We start from the raw sequence: 21164 nt of genomic DNA on the forward strand, positions 1-21164 counted from the left end.
TAGATAGATAGATAGATAGATAGATAGATAGATAGATAAATAGATAGATAGATAGATAGATAGATATATAGATAGATAGATAGATAGATAGATAGATAGATAGATAGATAGATAGATAGATAGATAGATAGATAGATAGATAGATAGATAGATAGATAGATAGATATATCAAATAAGGTTAGTTAACTATCTAAAATGTGACACTGATTAACGCGTTATTGTCTTCCCAAACAGGCCAGCAATGTTCCGGTTCCTGGAAATCTCCCGACAACGCGTACAACGCCACCTGGGAGTACGATGACATTAGAGACAGGGTCAAGTTCACGATCAGCACGGCGAATCTGGATAGATGGGTCGGAATCGGATTCTCCAAGGACAAATACATGGTGAGCGCAGCAACGGAAAGAGCGTGCGAGCACATCCGGTGTGCGTTCGGGGCGCGCCAGTTCGGCGTGTCGTGCCGGCGGCAATTTCTCGAAGCTTTTAATTTTCAAATAATTTCTGCTCGATTCTTTCCGAAATCCGGTTATCGTGTCAGCGGCCATATCGTTGGCCGGCGTGCGCCGGCGCGGGCACGCCATGTGGGTCAACCCGTTACCCAGCAGCCGCCGCTCTGCTGCATCGTGATTGGTGGGCGCGCGTCACGTTTACTTATCTGAACGCACGTCTCGTGGTTTGTACTACTGACTTACAATCTCGCGCATTCAAATAGCACGCAATATGTATTGTGTGTATGTGTGTGTTTGTTAAGTGGGCGGTTGGGGGGAGATTACGTCGACGCCGCAATGTGCGTGATGATTGCTTGAACTATAGGCCACCGAAACAACCTGGATCTTGCGTTATTCGGCACTCGAACAAAACCCGGATTAAAGGTGACAGCAGCTTTGCCGCGTTTCCGAATCGTACCTAACTGTAGTGTATGATTCATTTCCGTTCAATAACGGTATCATTCACGCGATATTTGAGAATGTATAACACGGACATATAGTAACTCGCAGAGTACGATTACTGGGTATGAGTATAGCTGAATTATGACGCACGAACACGAATGAGGTACTGATATAACGATATAATGACATAACATATGCTAGGCTATGATCTATAAATGATATTTACCTAGGCAGCAGCCTTGTCCGTTTTGTAAATGTAATGAACCTAACCTAATGTAGGCCTAATCTAAATTTCTGAAGCTGGGCAAAAATTGAAATGCGCCCGTTATTTCCGAGTTCCGGTTTCGTTCATTGTCCGAGGCTCCTACGCGGCAAATTAATGCGCGTGCCAACTTGTTTATTCAACTGCTACTGTGCTACCTAGTAAATTTAGGCCGCTAGCTTGTTGTTGCTCCAACTAATTCCACGTGACCATTGAATGCATGCTAGCTGTGCTGTCTCGTGTCGTACCGTATATCGTTACGAGTCGGCCCGTGTGTTCGGATGCCGCGCGCTAACTGGACTGTTGAGTCTAATCACGCGTGTGATGTGTACGCACCTCCTCCTCCTTCCCTCTCCCCTTCCCCTTTCCACCATAACGCGCGCGCGCGGGCGTTACCCGCTCTTACGCCACTTTCACTGACAAGGCAAATCGGTAATCACAAGGCTGTGCATCCGATGAATGCATGGCGCATCCTCGCGGGTAAGTAAGCCGCAGATATGTAAGTGAGGTGCTGCTCGCTCAATGACAGTTATGTCCGATGTCGCGTGAAGAACGACGCGACACCCGGTGCCACATTCGTTGTCTGACCCACTGCCGTGGCAGACGGCCGTGGTGGCGTACCGACACACACACATACGCACGCACGCACGCACGCCGTTGTGGGTAATTAACTCACTGCGCAGCTTTCATATTCCGATTAGCGCTCCTTCGTTGAAGGTGTGTGCGCGTATGTGGAGTTGGAAGGGTGATGGGAGCGGAGGTGGCATTGAGTAATGGGCGGGGGAGAGGGGGTTCGAGAGGCGGGAGAGGAGAAAGTGAGAGAGAATGGGTGATGAGGGCGAAGAGAGGGAGCAGCGATCGGAGATGGGACGTAGATTGAAACGATGGGGGGAGAGAGAGAGGGAAAACACTCTAAATGGGAGGGAGAGGTGAGAACGAGCGAAGCTGAGAGTGAAGTAAAAGAGAATGAATGGTAATCTGGAAGGGAGAGGAGAGATGTCGAGATCTTTATTAATTGTTTATATCCTGCGGCAGAGCGGGCCATTTTTTATTTAACTTCTACCTTCTATTTAGACTGCAGTGATATCTGAGGTACACTGTAACCCATTTTCTGACACATTTTAAATAGTTATGACTGTTATAAGTCTAATATGTCATAGTTTTGACGTCATAACCATTTTTGATGTTAATGGCAATATGCCGCTGGTTAGTAGCAGTAATAATACGGCGTATAAGGGAGTCATATGCGCGTCTGTGCGGTTTGTGACGGCTGGCAGTATATCGGCATCTATATCGGCAGCGGTACGGTACGTGACGACGTTAGTGTATCGATATCAATATTGTTATCGGTATCGGTATCCGTATGGTGAAAGACGGCGGAAGTGTATCGGTATCAATATCGGTATCGGTATCGGTATCGGTATCAGTTTTGGTATTGGTATCGATATCGGCATCCGTATATGGTGCGAGGGGGCGGAAGTGTATCGGTATCGGGTTGTTACGGTGCGCTACGGCGGCAGCGTATCGGCATGCATAGAGCTGCTAGTTTCATTACATTATGCGGGATTCGAAGCGTATAGTTAGGTCTACAGTGAAGTAACACCGACTGTCATCTCTCTTTTTCTTGCAGCCAGCGACAGACGTTGCCTACGGTTGGGTGAACACGGACACGGAGGCGCGACTCTTTGACGGGTGCGTGTAGATGATGTCATATATCTCAATAAATTACCTGTCCTGTTGTGGCCTTCATTCTGATGTTAAGCACATTATGCTCATAACTGCCCACCTACAAACATCAACTGAACATCAACTTATGTGACCGTACACATAAACCCACGCGCACGTACACGCACGCACACACGCAGTACGAACAAGCGCACACCGACATGCACGCATAACACGCACGCATGCATACACGTACGCACACACCACACACGAACGCACACACGTAAACATCTACTCCACACCAGCATATTCTCGCATCCCTATCACCACAACTCACCGACCCACAGGTACTAAACCTCTATCGCGTGAAATAAGTACAACTTCAAAAAAAGATAAAAAAAATATTGGCTCACTAGACGCGTTTCCCCTGCATTACGACTCGAATTTTACCAGCGAAGTTTCAGCATATCGAATACCGTATATAATACCGTATATACATACGGTGACTGAACGAATAAATGTGCGCCATCGCAAACCACGCGCTTGAATACACCATTCCTCTCGTCGTCTCCGCACAGGTGGATCTCCGTGAAGGCGCATCCGCGCACGTCCGAGCACAACGACCTTCAGATGGTGACCTTCAGCAAGAAGGACGGCCGTCACACGCTCTCCTTCTGGAAGCCCCGCGTCGCTCGCGAGCCCGAGGACCTGACGCTTGATGACGTCTACCTCATGTTCCCCGCCAAGCCAGGCCTCTACAACGCCGACTACTCGCGCATCTTCAAGCATCTTGCACAGCCCATCATCGGTCCAAAGGTCTACTTCGGCGCATGCGCGACGTCGAGCGTCGGCGAATCGTTGCAGAGCGTCGCGCGTTCGCAGACGACCGACGTCGTCGCGCGTCGCAAAGACCCGGAAGTCGTCCCGCGGAAAGTGCCGGATGCGGACGTCGTCGCGCTGCGAGCGACGAAGGTCGCATCCCCCCGGCGCGTCACAGACGACGCGGATGTCGTCTCCCGACGGTTCTTACAGGAAGCGACGGAGCGTCAGCTGCAGCGCGCCGTTTCCGAGGTTACCGATACGAAGCAGGATAGTCAGGATCCGTTCGCCCTGAAGCTAAACACGCCGCAGTTGATCCAGGTGCAGGGAGCGCGCACGTCGTCGACGTCGCGACAGTCTAATGAGAGGTCGTCGTCGTCCAGCCAGCGGTCTGCAACAGGTAAGGTGGTGACGACAGCTGCCGTCATGGCGAGTTTAGATAAACAACGACAAGCACGCCCACACGAAATCTAGTAAAAGCAAAAGAACTATTTGAAACCGAACCAGTATCAGATAAATTTGTCCATTTTTTCTCCGTTCGTTTATTCGTCAATTCATCTATCCGTGCGCCTATTCGTCAGTTCATCTATCAATCCGTCTCTTCATTTGTACGCCCGTCCGTCCATTAACCCATTAATTAATTATTACATTTATTCATTCAATCACTCATTCATTCATTCATTCATTCATTTATTCATCTATCCATTAATCAATCAATTTATCTATCCATCCATCAATCCACTAACCCACCCATTCATCCATCCATCCGTCCGTCCGTCCGTCCGTCCGTCCGTCCGTCCGTCCGTCCGTCCGTCCGTCCGTCCGCCCGCCCGTCCGTCCCTCCGTCCGTCCGTCCGTCCGTCCGTCCGCCCGCCCGTCCGTCCGTCCGTTCGTCCGCCCGTCCGTCCGTCCGCCCGTCCGTCCATCCATCCATCCACCCGTCCATCCATTCATTCATCCATCCATCTAGGTATGCCTCAACCCAACCATCCATTCATGGATCCATGTTGCACCATTGACTCAGTCATCTGCTGTCTGTGCGTACAGGTCACGACGCATGCTCGGGATCGTGGATAGCTGACGACGGTTCATACACGGCTACGTGGGACTACGTGCCAGCCACCGACAGGGTGCGCTTCAGTGTCAGCGTCAACACGCTTACCGGATGGATAGGCCTCGGATTCTCGAATAACAGATTCATGGTACGCAGAAAGCTGATGGCAGCTGCGTGCGTGCAATCTACGCGCGCATGCTACGGCTACAAATACAATTTAATATTATATAATAACATGTTGCTTCATAATTTGTAAATCGCGTTTTGTGTTTGATATCATAAAACGATAAGTTAAAAGGGTGTATTTATACTTATAGTTATAGTTAATGTTTGGTGCCGATGATTCCAGATCACGTGATATACCTAGAAACCATGCTGGATATTAAAACTGTGTCACTGATAGAAGTGATACTCAAATTGCCCAAATTTTTAGATCGATTAGCGTAATGATTGAGATCTTAATTAACTAATTTATTCGACAATTGATTGGGCCACTATTTTTTATTTTTGCAGCCTTTCACAGACCTCGCCTATGGATGGATAAACGAGCAGAACGAGGCCAAGCTAATCGATGGGTATACAGTTTTCTTTAGCTTCTCCAACTTAATTTCTTAGGGCGCAAATCCACTTTAGGCACTTTAGGCATCACGAAGTGATGCAGGGTTTTTGCATCATTCCTTGATATACGGAAAGTCTGTGCATCAGTTGATGATACACAGAAATCTGTGCATCACTTCGTGATACCTAAGGTGCCTAAAGTGGATTTGCACCATTTCTTGGCTTAGATTCTTTGTCGTAATACTTCCACAATTGATTTCATATATTAAAAAATGTCAGATCTCATAACCTATAGGCCTACGACATCCACATCCCATGTACTGTCCTGGGATTCTGTAAGTTTGGTAACTCCTAGTCATCTAAGTACCACGTACATCCGTGAGGCCCGTAGTTCCGTGATTGTGTTCTTGCACTGACACCGGATGTCTCTCTCGTTGCTGCTACAGCTGGCTGTACACGTACTCGGTGCCGCGGTCGGGGGAGCAGCAAGACCTCGAGCTGATCTCGGCTAGTCGCAGCGGCAATCGGCAGACGATCGAGTTCACGAAACCGAGGCTCGGCGGTCAGGACGACCTTGACCTCGCCGGAGTCTACCTCGTCTTCCCGACGAAGCCCGGTCCTTACGATGCCTCGTCGGAAAGCGTCAGCAAGCATCACGAGCCCCCGGTCATAGGGCCGAAAGTCGACTTCACGTCATGCGTCCAGACACAGGTGGCGCGAGCGTCAAATACACGGGCGTCGGCGCGGGCGTTAGGCACGCGCGCAGGTGGCTCCACCTACACGTCGCGGCGTGACAATATTCTGCTGTCGAAGTCTGGCGGCTCGCAACACTCATCACGTGACTCAATCTTCAGGGAGTCCCTGCCGTTCGAGACGCCCCCTACACGTGCCACGCGCCGCCCTCCTATACGTGCCACGCCGCGGCCCACTACAGGTGGGTCCAGCTATCGGGAGTCCCTGCCGTTCGAGACGCCCCCTACACGTGCCACGCCGCGGCCCACTACACGTGCCACGCCGCGGCCCACTACACGTGGCTCCACCTATCGGGAGTCCCTGCCGGTCGAGACGCCATCAACACGCCCTACGCCGGGGCCCATCGCAGCGCCGGTTGATTTCGGCTCGCGGCCGGTCACCGGCGTGGCGCAGAGAATAGGTTCCACCCGGCGCTCGCACCAGCGAATATCCAGACGGCCACTACCGGCCACCAGACGGCGCCCGAGAACGCGCACGCCTCGACCGACCGATCCGACGACGGTATACACGACCGACGCGACGACGACGGAGATACCTACGGAGCCGACGACGGAAGTGACGACGGCGCCGCCGACAAGGCGTCCCTTCCGCCGACGTCAGTCGTTGGTTGCACACCAGCAGCGCCTTCAGAGAATCTCAGCGGGCCGACGACGACCCCGGCCGGTGCCGACACGAACAGGGCGACCACAACCGCCACCGACGACGACGACGACCACCAGACCGACGACGACAACAGAGGCACCGGTGGTGCGCCCGACAACGCCGGCATTCGAACGTAAGTTTCCGGTTAAGTTGTCCGTTAAACGCTCTGTTCATGGTGAGGCGCGACAGTACAGCCGCCGTTAACTCGCAGACGATAGTTCCACCGTCTGCCCGCGTCGCTGCGCTTCCTTGCGACGAACGCCACCTTGCGGCAGCCCCGGCGTTTGAGTATTTGATGCCACATGCCGGGGGAACTTTTCTATTTGTGCTACCACAATTACTTCAGGTACTAATCGAAAGTAACAAGTCTTTCTGACAAAATCAAATTTCTACCCAACTTACACACCCTATGTACGAGCGAAAAATTTATACGAACAGCAGGCTAGCATCCATGCGATAGCCAGCGACTGTACTACTCTGCAACACTATTCTAGGGACCGATCTTATTACATAAAAAATCGCATTTTGCTGTTGCCCACCGAACACATTATTGTCCTAAGAGACTGCATGGTTAGCCGTTGAACATTGGCTGCTAGGCGCTGTTTGCCATCGGGTTGATGGTTGGGCGTGCGCGTGACCTCTGGCGTTTTCTCTCACAGCGCCGGGACCACGTAACTTCGCTGCGTCGTGCGAGGGTTACTGGTCGTACCCGGAGGCGTGTCCGGCGTCGCAATGCGACTACGCCATACACTGGATCTACGAGGCGCTGCAAGATAGGGTCAAATTCACCATCACGGTGCCGCAGGGCAAGTGGGTGAGCGTTGGCTTCTCGAAGAACGGACGCATGGTAGGTATAGACAGACAAACGCTTATTATGCGTACTCTGCCTCCGAGAGAGAGAGAGAGAGAAAGAGAGAGAGAGAGAGAGAGAGAGAGAGAGAGGGTGATCTATGCTACACCCATGAGCCACTGGGATCGTGGCAGATCTTGCGGTAGTGAGTTGGTTTTTACACCGACAGGTTTATTGGTTGAGGTGGGCTCTCTCTCCGAAAGTAGCTCGAGTGAAATTGAAATCGCTTGCGGGTGGTTCGGGTTGGGATGGAGGTGTTATATGTACTGAACAAGGTGATTGGCTGAGGCATATTCTATCAAAGTGTAACTGCAGTATGCGATTCTGTACCCTTACAGGTATTTGGGGTGGGGTCGTTTTATTGACCTTGTTGATGGGTTAGAGGTCAAGATTTGGTAATCCTTTAATTAGGAATAACTCTCGTGGAATATTATGGGACATATACAAACTATTATACGAATAATCACTAATATATATATATATATATATATATATATTAGTGATTATTCGTATAAATATGTCACAAATTCCACGTTGTTGCATATTAGTTGGCTGGACTATTTTGTGATTAGATTGCCAGTTTCAATGTGTGTGTGAATAACATTTACAATTTGCGCTCTCTCTCTGTGCGTTGCAGAAAGATACGGACATCGCATTCGGCTGGGTGACACCTGACGGCCTGGCGAGGCTCTTTGACGGGTAAGCGTACGAGATATCAGCTGGGAGTCTATCAATTAATCTATTGATAGACTCCTGGAGATATTAGCAATCACGGGCGGGCGTAGACTATAGCCACACCAGGCGCGCCCAGGCAAAGGATGTTGTTGAATCGGTAATTCGGAAATTTTGTCGTCGGGTTAAGCGCTTCACCTACCGTGGCATCTATTTTGAGTGCCCGCCTAGTTGGCCTCAATGACGGGCCGCCACGTGTAGAATAATGATGATACTAATAATAATAATAATAATAATAATAATAGTTAATTTTATTGTTATCATTATTATTATCATCATCATTATCAGCAGCAGCAGCATTATCACATTCTTTTGTAATATAGTTCTCTATTCGTTATATATCTGCGTCCACTAGTAGGACGGGGCACGCGTCTGTTCTACACGCTGTGTGACATCGTGACAACCGATCAATCGTGCATTGTCCTTAACTCTAGCCGCGTGTCACCTGCAGGTTCCTCACCGGTTACCGGCCGCCGGTCGTCGCCGAATCGAACGACCTGCAGTTCGACGAGGCGCGTCTGGCCAACGGCGTGCAGACGCTTATCTTCTGGAAGCCTCGCACCGGCCTCATAAACGACCTGACGCTCAACGGCGTGCACCTCGTCTTCCCGCACAAGCCAGGCACGTACGACACGAGCAAGCCCGAGCTGCCGACGATCAGCAAGCACGAGCAGACGCCTGTCGTCGGACCGAAGGTCAACTTCAGGACGTGCCGCCTTGACTTGTCGCGGATTCAGTCGCAGCCGCGCGTCCGGGCGCCGGCGACGCGGCCGACGCCAATCGTACGCCAGGCACTTGACCGGTCCGGCAAGGACTCGGAGCCATTGAACAGCCGGCTTACGCCCACGCGCAGCCAGCAGCAACGAACGGGGTCCGCAGCAACGACAAGTCAACAGCGACTCGAACAGAGTACAGTAGCAAGAGGGACGGGTCAACAACAGTCTGGACAAACAACACTTACACAGGTGGGAGGTCAACAAAGATTCGGACAGACTACATCTGGAAGCGGAACAGGCCAACAAAGATTCGGACAGAGTACAACAGCAAGAGGGACGGGTCAACAACAGTCTGGACAAACAACACTAACACAGGCGGGAGGTCAACAAAGATTCGGACAGACTACATCTGGAAGGGGAATAGGTCAACAAAGATTTGGACAGAGCACATCTATAGGTGGAATAGATCAACAAAGATTCGGACAGAGTACTGCTAGTAGGACTGGTCAGCAACAGTTCGGACAGAATACCAATGGCCGCGGCATAGCGCAGAGGCAGAGCTTTTCGACACAGACTAGCGGTCAGCGCCTCGTACCAAGTACGTCTGCACAAGTAAGATCTCAGCAACAGTTCAGTTCAACGCAGCTTGCGTCTCGTCCGCAGAGCGGTCAGCGGCAGGGTTCCCTGTCTATCACTAGCAGCAGCTCGCGGCCGCTTCCATCGTTCTCCACGCTAGCACGACCTGCGCCCAATCGCGGCTTAAGTTTGGGACAACGACAAAGCATCCTCAACACGAATCGAGCGACCAACAATGTCCCACGAGCAACGACTCCTCGACCCGGCTCAACGACAAAGGGTAGGAACAACTATAATTATCTATTAACGAGTATATCATTTCAGTGCCTAACCTGTTTTCGACTGCGTGTACGGAGACAGTGTGGGTTCTTGCCCTTTTTGGGACCGCAGTGTTTCAGCATTTAAAATATATATTATTATATGCATTGCACTCCTTGCCAAACACCGTGACAGTGTTGACAGTGCCAAACACCAAAAATCAGATATTATTAGAAGTAGAGGATTATATTCTTATTTCATTTTCGCAGTAAAACTGCAATTACAGTTAAAAGATCGTCTTGGAGAGTTTGGTAGTCCAAGAAATTGTGCCCCAGTAGGAAAAATCAAAGGTCACTAACTTTGTAACTGAACCACTCGGGACACTTTATCTGGAACTGACATTTTTGTAACCCCACTGTGTGCATGCATCCCTGGACGAGTGCCACTGCCCTAAGAGAATAACATTTCCCGCGTATTTTTTGCATTTCCTGAATACTATTGATATGGGCTTCAGGATTTAGTAAATCTGAGTGAATATTGGCGCGCAACTCGCATAGCCAGGTCGGCTATTTGAAACTTACGTAGTACTAGCATAGTGGTAGCATAGTAACGCCTTATAACTCTATTAGCTCACAAGGATTAATCTTCAAGGATAATAAGTCCAAGAAACAGTGCCGAAGACGGAGATACCCAGAAGATCTCTGAGACCTCTGATCGAAGCTCTATCATTATGCATAGTATCAAAACGGATAAAAACAGATAATACCCTTAAACGAATAATATAATATCACACAAGCAAGCACCTTTGATCATATAAACCGCGACGTTAGCACATTTGTATCACAACGTCAATATTAAAACCCCATCGGTTTCAAATGACATTACGAAAAATACACGGTTAACCTTAATCATTGTTTCGTTTACCTTATTTCTACAGGGTCGCTATTGTTTCTGGGAGAGTTGAGGAATTTCTCTCCAAGCGGAATACGAGGAAAGATCTACGGTATAGACCGCAAGCAGATAGGGTTGTCCGGCTTTGTTTTCGACCCATTCAGAGAATCATGTAGAGGTAAGACTGCATCTAGATTTGGTAATCACCATACGAGCATTATTAGCTAACATCATCTCTTGGCTATGACTAATAGCCGCGAACAACAATACGTATACACTGCGCTAGTTACCAGAAACGTAAATAGTATTACGACTATTATAAAACAGAAATGCTATAACTTCTGCAAGACACGTCACTGCAAAACGTGCGTTATTTTAAACTTGTATGTCATGACTACTTAATTACATGCTGTTTCTGATAATGGGCCCGTGGTGTTTGCACGGAGTTATACGCTGTTCATTATACTGCATTAATTACGTGTTGCAGATCCCGTGTTCTACATCGGTGTACATGACCACCGATCCGAGCTGCTCGCTAATCAGAAATCGGGAGCCATTCAGCAATGTCCAGGCGAGTTCGGCATACAAGTTCCGGACGAAAACAAAAGGTACAGTCACTTAATGAAAACTGTTATTACTGGCGCTAACATTCCATCATTCACTGCGTCTTATTCTTATCTTCATCTAATTGCGGGGTGTTCAGGCGCTTTTTGTCTAACGAAGTTGTGTCTACTATGCCTTGCCATAGTGTTTATATATGCATATATGCATATATGTATATATGCCTTATCTATGCATAATTGCGACAAGTTATTGTATATTGTGGTATGTATTGACGCTAATGAGAAATATAATAAATATGTGAATATCTAACCGACGTAGTTCTATCGATTTGCGAGATCGATATGATCTGACTATATACCGATTAGAACGTTACGTGCAACATAAACACTATGAAGTCCCTTCTAAGACTTGCTTCGGGTACCTACTATAACGTCTGATGTCTTAGCTAGATATACACCAGTCTATGGAACACGGTGCTGTAACGCAGCGGAAGGTTGGGGGGTCTGAGGTATCGCTAGCGCCCTATCCATCTCAAAGGTTCACGCTGCCTACTGTGACACATATCCGACGGAGTAGTATATCTGGGGTCCAAGTCCAAACCAGCTTCACTCCCGCCTACAGCACACGATACAATTAACGACGCAGAGCGGGATGAGTGTGCACACTCGTGTAACAATTAACGACGACATTTCTCTTCAGCCTGCAACCACTGCGAAGACGTTATAATGGCCAGAACATCGTACTGCTGCTTCCCGACGGAGTGGAGACGATTCAGCTGCAGTGGTTATCGCTCTGGTGTAGAAGCACCAACACCGACCTCGCTAGCGCCGTCTTCCCTGGCGAGGCTCTCCGGCCTGTACCACCAGAGGGCGTTACATCTTTGCAAGTACGCATCACTGTCATAAGTCACGTAGTTATAGGAGTCATAGGATGTAGAGTATACTTACTACTACCCATATACTACTTACACTACATAAATACTACTATGCTGCATAATAAGAATATGTAGAATAATAGTGTAGATGCTACAATCCTTGGACTGAAATTATATTTATGGCACCTCAAACCTGTTAAGGGTCTTCGCCTCTCTTCTTCCCACCAATATCTTTACCATTCGACATCACTCTGTCTGGTGGCTCTTACTACCACTTCTTTCACTTACTCACTCTACCCTCCGCTTTCTGTCCCCTTCTTCGACCACTTTTCCTGCGCCCTCTAATTCTACATCCCTATCGCTTCTCGCTTCTTGCACTTCACTCTCGCTCCCTTCCTGTACCTCTGTCTCGGCTCCAACCATGTAACACCTGCCGTCTATCGCTCTCTTTCTCTTTCTCTATCCCTATCCCTTGCAATTCGCATTCTTCCTGCGTAGGTCATATATGCCGGTCTCTGCAATCGACGATCTCCACGAATAATCTCGTCATTATGTGTTGGCTTGTCAACCAGTGCCAATATATGTGGCATTTTGCATTGCAGGGAGACGGCGTTTCCAGTACCGAGTTAGCCACGCTCAACGCGTCGACAGTGGGCATCGCTGGCCTACGCTACAACAGAAAATACGAGTGTAAGATGTTTATGCAGCTTCGAATGCAGTCGCGTTTTCCGGAGAGTATTTACGAATCGGCGATCACTATGGCGACGCTATGTCTATACTTGCTACGTGTTTGGACGATAAGCGGTCTGTAAGTTGTCCGTAGATGATGAATACCGTTGTTTTTAAATGTTGCAGCTACCTTCTTCGTCGTGGGAAAATCAGGGGGAGAAACTCCGACGAAGGAAAACATCGTGTCGATCGTACCTGATGAAAATGGCGAGCTGTAAGTACCGAGAATAGAGCGAGGCACACGCGCGCACGCGCGCGCACGCACGCACGCACGCACGCACGCACGCACGCACGCACACACACACACACACACACAGGGAGACTTAAGAATTGAGAGTAGAGAGGCAGAACAAAAATAAAACAGAAGCAGAGAGAGAGAGAGAGAGAGAGAGACGAGAGAGAGAGAGAGAGAGAGAGAGAGAGAGACCGAGAGAGACGAGAGGAGAGAGAGAGAAGAGAAAAGAGAGCGAGCGAAGGAGAGCGAGACTAAGAGGGGATGCCTGTTATTACGTATGTGTTTTGGGAGAAAAGAGCAAGGTGTAGAGGGAGAGCGAGAGAAATGGTTAGACAAAAGGAGGAAAAGGAAGAAGGAAAGAAAGAAAGGTGAGAAGGAGAAAGCGAGGCGAGGGAAGAACGAGAGAGAGAGAGAGAGAGAGAGAGAGAGAGAGAGAGAGAGAGAGAGAGAGAGAGAGAGAGAGAGAGAGAGAGAGAGTTGAGAGAGGGATAGAGCGCACAGATATAGAAAGACCATATAATTCGAGTACGGTAATTGTAACATCGATTAATTGAATTAAAAAAAAATTTCAGCGACACGAATGGCATTGGACCATACAACGGAGACAAAATCGTCATTCTAGATCTGCCTGCAGGACTTACATGGCTCGATGTAGACTACTTTGCCATTTTTACATATAAGCAGTGCAATCCAAAACCACTCGTCTGGTTGCGTATCAAAGTCGAAGAATAATAACTGTAGGAGTTGATGATTATATGTACGATTTTCAGAAATATATCGCGCTTATTAAATACGTCCGATTGTAATGTACTCATGGAGCATAAACGGGTCTATACTGTAGACCTAAGTATCAAATAAGAGGCAGCGAAAAGATGCAACGTTTTGCTTTCCGAAGCGGGGAAAACATCACTCGTGATCTTCAGTAAAGTAGCTTTCGTGTAGAAATATGTTCATACATATCATTAACGGAAGCACTCGCCTCGCATGTTTGGGCATTTGTTTATCCGTGTGTTTAAAAGCAGCCGATTACATGCTATATATGTGCAATACGCAACATCTTGTTACTGAGGACGGCATAGGCTGGTACCTCTGTTACATCACTTAAGCAGTGTCTGCATATACATTGATAGCATGGAGCCATACATAACAAAGTGTACATATACAAGCTTAGCCATCACCTTACGCTTACCATCGACGATCGCGGTCACCACTATTAGAGAGTTATAGATTGTTAAAATAACCGCGTACCAGCCAACACGCAATTGTAACTTAAATACTGTTTCATAGGAATTAATCTGGATATTTTATTAATATTCAAACGTATTTTACTGTAGTGTGCATTTTCTGTGATGGGACCAGGACGATACATGATCCGTGCGCATTTTGAAATAAAGAGGCTGTACGTTTGTTCGATAATTTCTGAATTTGAGCTTTATTATTCAATTACGCATTAGTAAATGGGCGAGCCCCATGCATAATTGTGGTCATACTTGGTTTTTTATTTACTTATAATTCAAGAATAACGCGAAAAGGTTACGGAGGGGGCTCGGGGACTCAATATTATGTTGGATGTGGTGCACAAATAAGACAAGCACGCACGCACACGCGCGCACGCACGAACGCATGATATTGCGAATAAGTGAATGCCACTACACGTAAGTCAAATATAACAGCTCCACAGGAGTTAAAAAAGCCCGAGTGCTGTGTAGCATGGCTGTGAAAGATGAGGATAGTTGATCTGCGACACCTTTCTTCTGTTTACTAGTTTACGTATGTCCTAGCATGCTACACAAAACTACAAAGTAGGTAGCAGAATGGATTACGACTGTCATGAGTCTAAAATGCCGTATCTTTTTTTTACAACTATAAAAGCTGAGTGCAGGTAAATTTAGGCTTATGATAACAAGGATATAACAGAGGCTCAGGGCCATATGGTTTTATGTAGCGTCCGCTTTTGCATGGTTGTGTGGTTGCATGCTAGGCAATGAATCATGACCAGCGTTATGTCTTATTTCTCATTACTTTCTTTTCTGCTTTGCATATTATACATAATATTTACACATTTTCAGATACTAATGTAAATGTATTGCCTTTTATACAGACTACAAAACAATTTCATGACAATCTACCATTTTACCTTAACAACGGCACGCATCATCTCGTTCCTCAAACCAAAGAATCAAGTGAAACCCTCATAGACACAGCCACAAGAGACTTTTGGATTTCTGATTTAACATTTAATCAAGTTGCAAGACAAAAAATAAAACGGCATAGAAAACCTGTTTATTAAATTTTCAGTTCGCACACGATACTCAGTTGCTCAACTTGATGGTCAAAACATAAATGTAGTATAAACGTAGCATTCGTACGTTGTAAGACCAGTCCTTCTGTTCCTACACCCACTGTTCAGTCCTGCAGTCAATTGTCTTCACCAAGCCCTTTCCAATTGTAGCAAAGTCCTCTATAATGGCCTCGACATTAGGGGCCAACTTGCCACCACTCTCAGCCACAGGAATTCGGCTATTGAAGTGAGATACCTACAAAGAACAGACAACATATGGTAAAGTGAGGGGCTACACATTTTCGTACTCACCAAAAATTATTCTTGTCCATATTATTATGCCTGTTAAGTAAAAATAAAAAAAGGTCAAACCATTATTTAGGCTCCTAGCTATCCTAAATGGAGAAATTAATGTATATCATACTTTATATTTTGTCATTTTGGCCTAACTGCATACATATGGGCACGGGTACATCTGCATATTTTGTCTAATTCCAATGTGATGGGTTATGATGATAGTAAACCTGATTAACTATAAAAGATTTACTGAATAATTGGTATACATTTTTTAACCTACACAATGAAGGTTAATTATTAGTTAGCTAGCATGTGATGTAGCTATTTCAATTACATAATAATACCCAATGCATGGGAGTGAAGTATATCTACCCTACGTTGAAACATGTTATTGGATTGAATATTACCTCCAAAATTGCAGTCTATAAGCATATTTCATTCTGTTATTATATTCGTAAAAACAATGAAGTGTTATTCAGAATCATACGCTAGGAATTCAACCTGCAAAGAAACCTGGGGCCGCCTTGCATTTACTGACCTTGGCTTCGGCTGCACAAAATGCATAAGGTTTCCACAGTACACCAATTTTGTCTCCGCCATGTGTGTCATGGAAAAACAGAGCAAATGCATCGTACGTCTCCTGAAAAAGAGGGTAATCGCGAGTCATTGAGGCAAGCAGCAACCACGTCATAGAGTGTCAGGCTCATGTCTCTATACACCCTTTATTGTATCGATCCAAGTCTTAAACACTGGCTGAATGAGACATTAACAAATACAGCCACACCTGTAACTAGATACATAACCATATGTACCTAGCTACATCTATGCTACAAACACCTATCTCACCGTGAGTACGCAACCACACAAATATAACACTACAACACACACCCACAAGGACGCAGACACGTGCACGTGGCTACGAGTACGCCACCAAACGTGCGTAAATACCATCAAGCAACCACGAGTGCATAACGACGATGTACACGTAGCTCGCGAACAAAACTACCGATGGTCGATCGTGTTCCTGAAGGTGCGAGGAGGCACATCACACACTCACCCGCAACTCGGCTAGGTAGCACTGAGCAGGGTCGAAGTCGAGGACAGGCATCTTTTCGTCGACGTGTCTCGTGTATGGCTTAAGCCACGGCAGACGCGTTCCCGTGGCGACGTCAACCGCGTGGTGGCGCCGGGGTAGCAACTTGCCCTCCAGGTGAATAACGACGTCGTACATCTCCAGCGGCGGGCGGAATATTTGCTGTAACACCATCATCGCATGTGTCAGTGCTCAGCAGGGTCGAATGTGACATTTTGAGAGGCAAGAAAAAAATTCGAAAACTCGAAGACAAGTGTTGCCTCAAGTTTCTGATCAGCTTTAAGCAGTATTACTCAGATATTTTAGGGCATTATAGCAGGTTTGTGAAGCACCAAGGCAAAAATTCTCTTCAAAGCAGGGACATTAACGAAACTTACGAATGCTTTTTATCAATGCTTTCTATATAGGAATTGAAAAAAAGGGATATATACGTAACATTTATCAGGATTTCATAAAACAAGCACAAGGCAAACCAGAACATTGGCAATTACGGTTCAGTTTGTTGCGATACATATTATCCACTGTACAATAAAGTAGGGCAACAACTACAAAGCAAAAATTGTTAATAGTGCTAGGAAAAAAATGCATCCATTTTTTTCAGGCAGGTTAATATAAAGATTTGGAGTAAATTGTGTAGATTTGGCCAACAATTCTGTTACCACGCATTTTTAATAACCAGGATTGTGAATTGATAAAGTTAAAAGCACGTCAATGGCACCAAAATAGTGTTACACTGCAAGTGTTAACCGGCCTACTGCCCCCCACCTTGAAGTCCACCTCTGTGGCGCCCTCTAGCAGCTGCTGCTCCAGTGTTGGCGCTGCAGCCTGCGCTAGCTGCACGAGTCGGGCGAGAAGCTGCGGGCTGGGCATCTGCCGTGTCCACAGCGCCACCTGTGGGCTGTACGCCGTCACAATATACATGGCGGCGAGCGTGCTTCGCTGCGACGTGAATGCCCCCTGGATCGCAGAGTAGTCGTCCGCTGTGGAAACGACAATCATGACCATCACGAGAGTCTAGAGCGCACGGCTATGACAGCAATGCCACGTTGCAAACGACCGAGTCTGAAGTATTCCTAGGTCTAGCTGTGCACATGTGCTGCCTGATTGAAAAGTACTGCACACATGCGCTGTGATGAAATACGTCTGCCACGAAGCAACGCTGATGAAAACAGAAGAAAACGCGAGAAATCTTAATGATACGTTTACACTACCGATTTTTGTCAGCAAATAGCCTCTCCATTATGACAATAAATGGGTGTGTGTCGGAAACGCATAAATTACCATTGCAATATATAACACTAAATTAGAAAACTTTTTGTTGTTTCTACACAGTAATGAGAAGGGAAAGGAGAAAGATATGGCCAAATCACTGTTTACCACGCTTCAAATGGGGGGGAACCTAAACATGAGTGTGAAAGAAATAGATGCAAAATAAAATTAGTACTAGTGTGAATGAATTATTCCTGTATCACACAATGAACAATAATTCACATTGTTTTCATCAAAATAGCAATGACAACAATGTAAATAACTGTTACTGTCATCATTTTTGTTAATTTATCTCTGATAATAGCTGTGTTCACACGAGATACATGGCCTCGCTGGTTTCGTAGTTATCTGGTGCTGAATTCCGCTGAAATACCGTGCTAAGACAACCCGGAGCGTTCACACGAGAATCGAGGCTTAGCTGGCTAGGTATAATATAGACTGGTACCCGGTCGACAGTTCCACACGCTACATCAACGTCGTGTAGCGAACGGGTACCAGTCTAGGTAAGAGCACTACAGTAAGAGGTCTCGAATTTTGTTACATTCGAAACACGACAGACAATACGTGGCCAGCGTGGTGCCGAATGTGTCAGCGAGGAATCACTTTCCGCGCCGAGTAAGCCGTGTATTTCAGTACGGTACGGAGTAAGCCGCGTACAAGTCTTGAATATTTTTAGCGTGTGAACGCTCAGTACGGAACTGAAATCCTCGTGTGAACGCAGCTAGTTACCCTGCTGCATATTTTATTTACATGCATAACGTTTGTACTGTACTAGTTGATAACCACGTAAATAAACAGATCTATAATCTACATATTACATGTAGATTATAGATCTGTTTATCTGTTTACCGATGCTTTTAATTACCTGTCAGCTGGTTATTAAAGTTGATGATCATCGGCCGATTTTTCCAGTCGAACAGTGCGAGCAGGTTGAGCGTGCGTAGGAATCCCACAACAGGCGAGCTAAGGCAAAGCAATATATATATATACATATAAATAAATGTAAAAAATAGAATAAGGTGTTAAATTTTAATCAGCAATCTTTCGAGAGTTATCTCTCTTTATCAGGCTATTAAATGGCCTTATATATATATGTGGCATTCTATAGCCATAAATTTTGTAATTTTTGGCAAAAAAAGAGAGCAAAATAAGAAGCGTGCCGGTGCAGGCATGCGGTGTACCTCGGTACGGTGTACGGAGCGGGGTGCAAATAGACGAACGCGGCAAGAAGATCGAGGGCCTCTTCGGTGACAGTGTCCGAAAGCAGCTGTGACGAAACCCATCGCTTGAAGAGACGACACGACGCCCCGTACGAGTTGTGCTGCTGCTGAACCCTGTCGGTAGTGTAACGAACATTGTATTTGTTTAGCGTGGCGAATACGAGTGAAAATGAAGCAAATGGATACCAACAAGATACTCGCAAAAAATATAGCTCAAAGAATGTACAAAGGTGAATGATAAAAATGATACGTGTGACGTGTGTGTCAGACATCGCCAGCTCTAAAGCCTTATCGCCGTGCAAACAAATGGTAAAAATAACATGAATTAACTAATGAATTAAGATTTAACGTACGGGTACATTGGAACCCCGATATAACGCGATGAGTCGTTGGACCCACTTTTTTGCTCTTATATAGCCACGTATATATCCAGAGAGACCGGGTACAAGATGGCGTTGCGCAAAAGATGCGTTGTTCCCCGACCGCCGAGAGCGGTTAAGCCGCGCACTTCCGCGGGACTGGGCGCACGAGCGAGCGCGTCATCGCTGATTGACAGCATTTCTGGAATTTTCTTGTAGGAGCCACTACGTCTTAGCCATGAGGCGCGCCACTCCAAAAAAAGTTTAGGGACCGTTTGGAGATGGCCTCAAGCCGTCCATCCCGAAATGTCGGTTGGATTGCGCCCAGTTTTCGCGGAGTGCGTTTTCAGACCCCTGTCTCAGATATCTGTCTAAATGGACAAAAAGGGGGCGGCGTATTCGCTGTTGGGGCGCGGCTTTGCCGCGAGCTGTGCGCTGCGCGCAAAAACCGGGGCCGCAAGTCCGTCAAGGAGCTAAATATAACAAGGAGAGGAAGCGGACTGGCTGTGTGCTTTTCGCCTCAAGGGCGCCATCTATGGACCATAATCAGCTGAAACGGCTGTGCAGACCGATCCCAGAGACAATAGAACACTAATCTGTTCTAGGGTCTCTGCCAAACCAAAATTTGGGCCAGATATGGCGGCGCTTCCTCTCCTTGTTATATTTAGCTCCTTGGTATATATAACCCCGATTTAGTGCGACCCCGCCTTTTTTGCGATGATATTTTATGGACCCCAACCATCGCGTTATAACGGAGCTACACTGTACTAAAATTACATGCACATGCTAAAAATATGATGGGTCTATAGTGAGTATTACCCGTGGATGGCAGTTGTGAGTGTTGGCAGGTGTTGAATCTGCTTCTCCAAGGTGGCCGAAGCGTCATTCTCTTGTAATCGTAACGTACCATCAGGACTTCTGACCTGCTTTAACAAAACCACCTCTCGATGGTACGCCACCTGTAGGCGGAATACATAACCATCCTGGAATGGCAGAATTAAACAGATTAAAAACTCAGCCATGAAATATCGTGTATAAATCAATGTATTAAAATGAAAATTGACACAATAATGCGTCGTTTGTACCAATTTCTGGACATAGTTCCAGTCATCAATAATTCTGACAGCAGTCTTTATAATAAATGACCTTGCAGTGATTAAATCATAAATGCTCACAAGGTATAGCTCTTACAGGTACAGACATGGTCATTTCTCCTTTGAAACACAGAGCAAAATTAACAGGGTGCAATGAACAAGTGCATTGAACATGTGCAATGAACATGCACAATGATGGTGCTGCAATGAACATGCACAATGAATGCACTGCAATGAACATGCACAATGAATGCGCTGCAATGAACATGCACAATGAATGCACTGCAATGAACATGCACAATGAATGCGCTGCAATGAACATGCACAATGAATGCACTGCAATGAACATGCACAATGATGGCACTGCAATGAACATGCACAATGAATGCACTGCAATGAACATGCACAATGATGGCACTGCAATGAACATGCACAATGAATGCACTGCAATGAACATGCACAATGATGGCACTGCAATGAACA

General features: G+C 46.7%; 2 protein-coding genes across 2 annotated transcripts in view; one reads left to right on the forward strand and one right to left on the reverse strand.

The window, feature by feature from the left end:
- Window positions 1-14484, forward strand: part of LOC106804635 (mucin-5AC-like) — a 15443-nt gene extending 959 nt beyond the window's left edge. Inside the window, exons 2-16 of the mRNA XM_014805904.1 lie at window positions 235-386; window positions 2783-2844; window positions 3396-4036; window positions 4684-4838; window positions 5204-5265; window positions 5695-6776; window positions 7303-7490; window positions 8131-8192; window positions 8677-9797; window positions 10713-10844; window positions 11154-11274; window positions 11930-12116; window positions 12707-12794; window positions 12960-13047; window positions 13641-14484. Coding sequence (XP_014661390.1) covers window positions 235-386; window positions 2783-2844; window positions 3396-4036; window positions 4684-4838; window positions 5204-5265; window positions 5695-6776; window positions 7303-7490; window positions 8131-8192; window positions 8677-9797; window positions 10713-10844; window positions 11154-11274; window positions 11930-12116; window positions 12707-12794; window positions 12960-13047; window positions 13641-13800 — 4301 coding nt within the window. The 3' untranslated portion in view covers window positions 13801-14484. The remainder of the gene's footprint in view (window positions 1-234; window positions 387-2782; window positions 2845-3395; window positions 4037-4683; window positions 4839-5203; window positions 5266-5694; window positions 6777-7302; window positions 7491-8130; window positions 8193-8676; window positions 9798-10712; window positions 10845-11153; window positions 11275-11929; window positions 12117-12706; window positions 12795-12959; window positions 13048-13640) is intronic.
- A 590-nt stretch (window positions 14485-15074) lies between these two features.
- LOC106804644 (nucleolar protein 6-like) overlaps window positions 15075-21164 on the reverse strand; it is a 15631-nt gene continuing 9541 nt past the window's right edge. The window contains exons 15-21 of the mRNA XM_014805915.1: window positions 20407-20570; window positions 19190-19342; window positions 18874-18971; window positions 17505-17719; window positions 16704-16901; window positions 16185-16286; window positions 15075-15605 (exon numbers count right to left, since the gene is read on the reverse strand). Of these exons, the coding sequence (XP_014661401.1) occupies window positions 15462-15605; window positions 16185-16286; window positions 16704-16901; window positions 17505-17719; window positions 18874-18971; window positions 19190-19342; window positions 20407-20570 (1074 nt within the window). The 3' untranslated portion in view covers window positions 15075-15461. The remainder of the gene's footprint in view (window positions 15606-16184; window positions 16287-16703; window positions 16902-17504; window positions 17720-18873; window positions 18972-19189; window positions 19343-20406; window positions 20571-21164) is intronic.

Source organism: Priapulus caudatus, unplaced genomic scaffold (assembly GCF_000485595.1).
Source record: "Priapulus caudatus unplaced genomic scaffold, Priapulus_caudatus-5.0.1 Scaffold5, whole genome shotgun sequence".
Classification (NCBI taxonomy): Eukaryota; Metazoa; Priapulida; class Priapulimorpha; order Priapulimorphida; family Priapulidae; genus Priapulus; species Priapulus caudatus.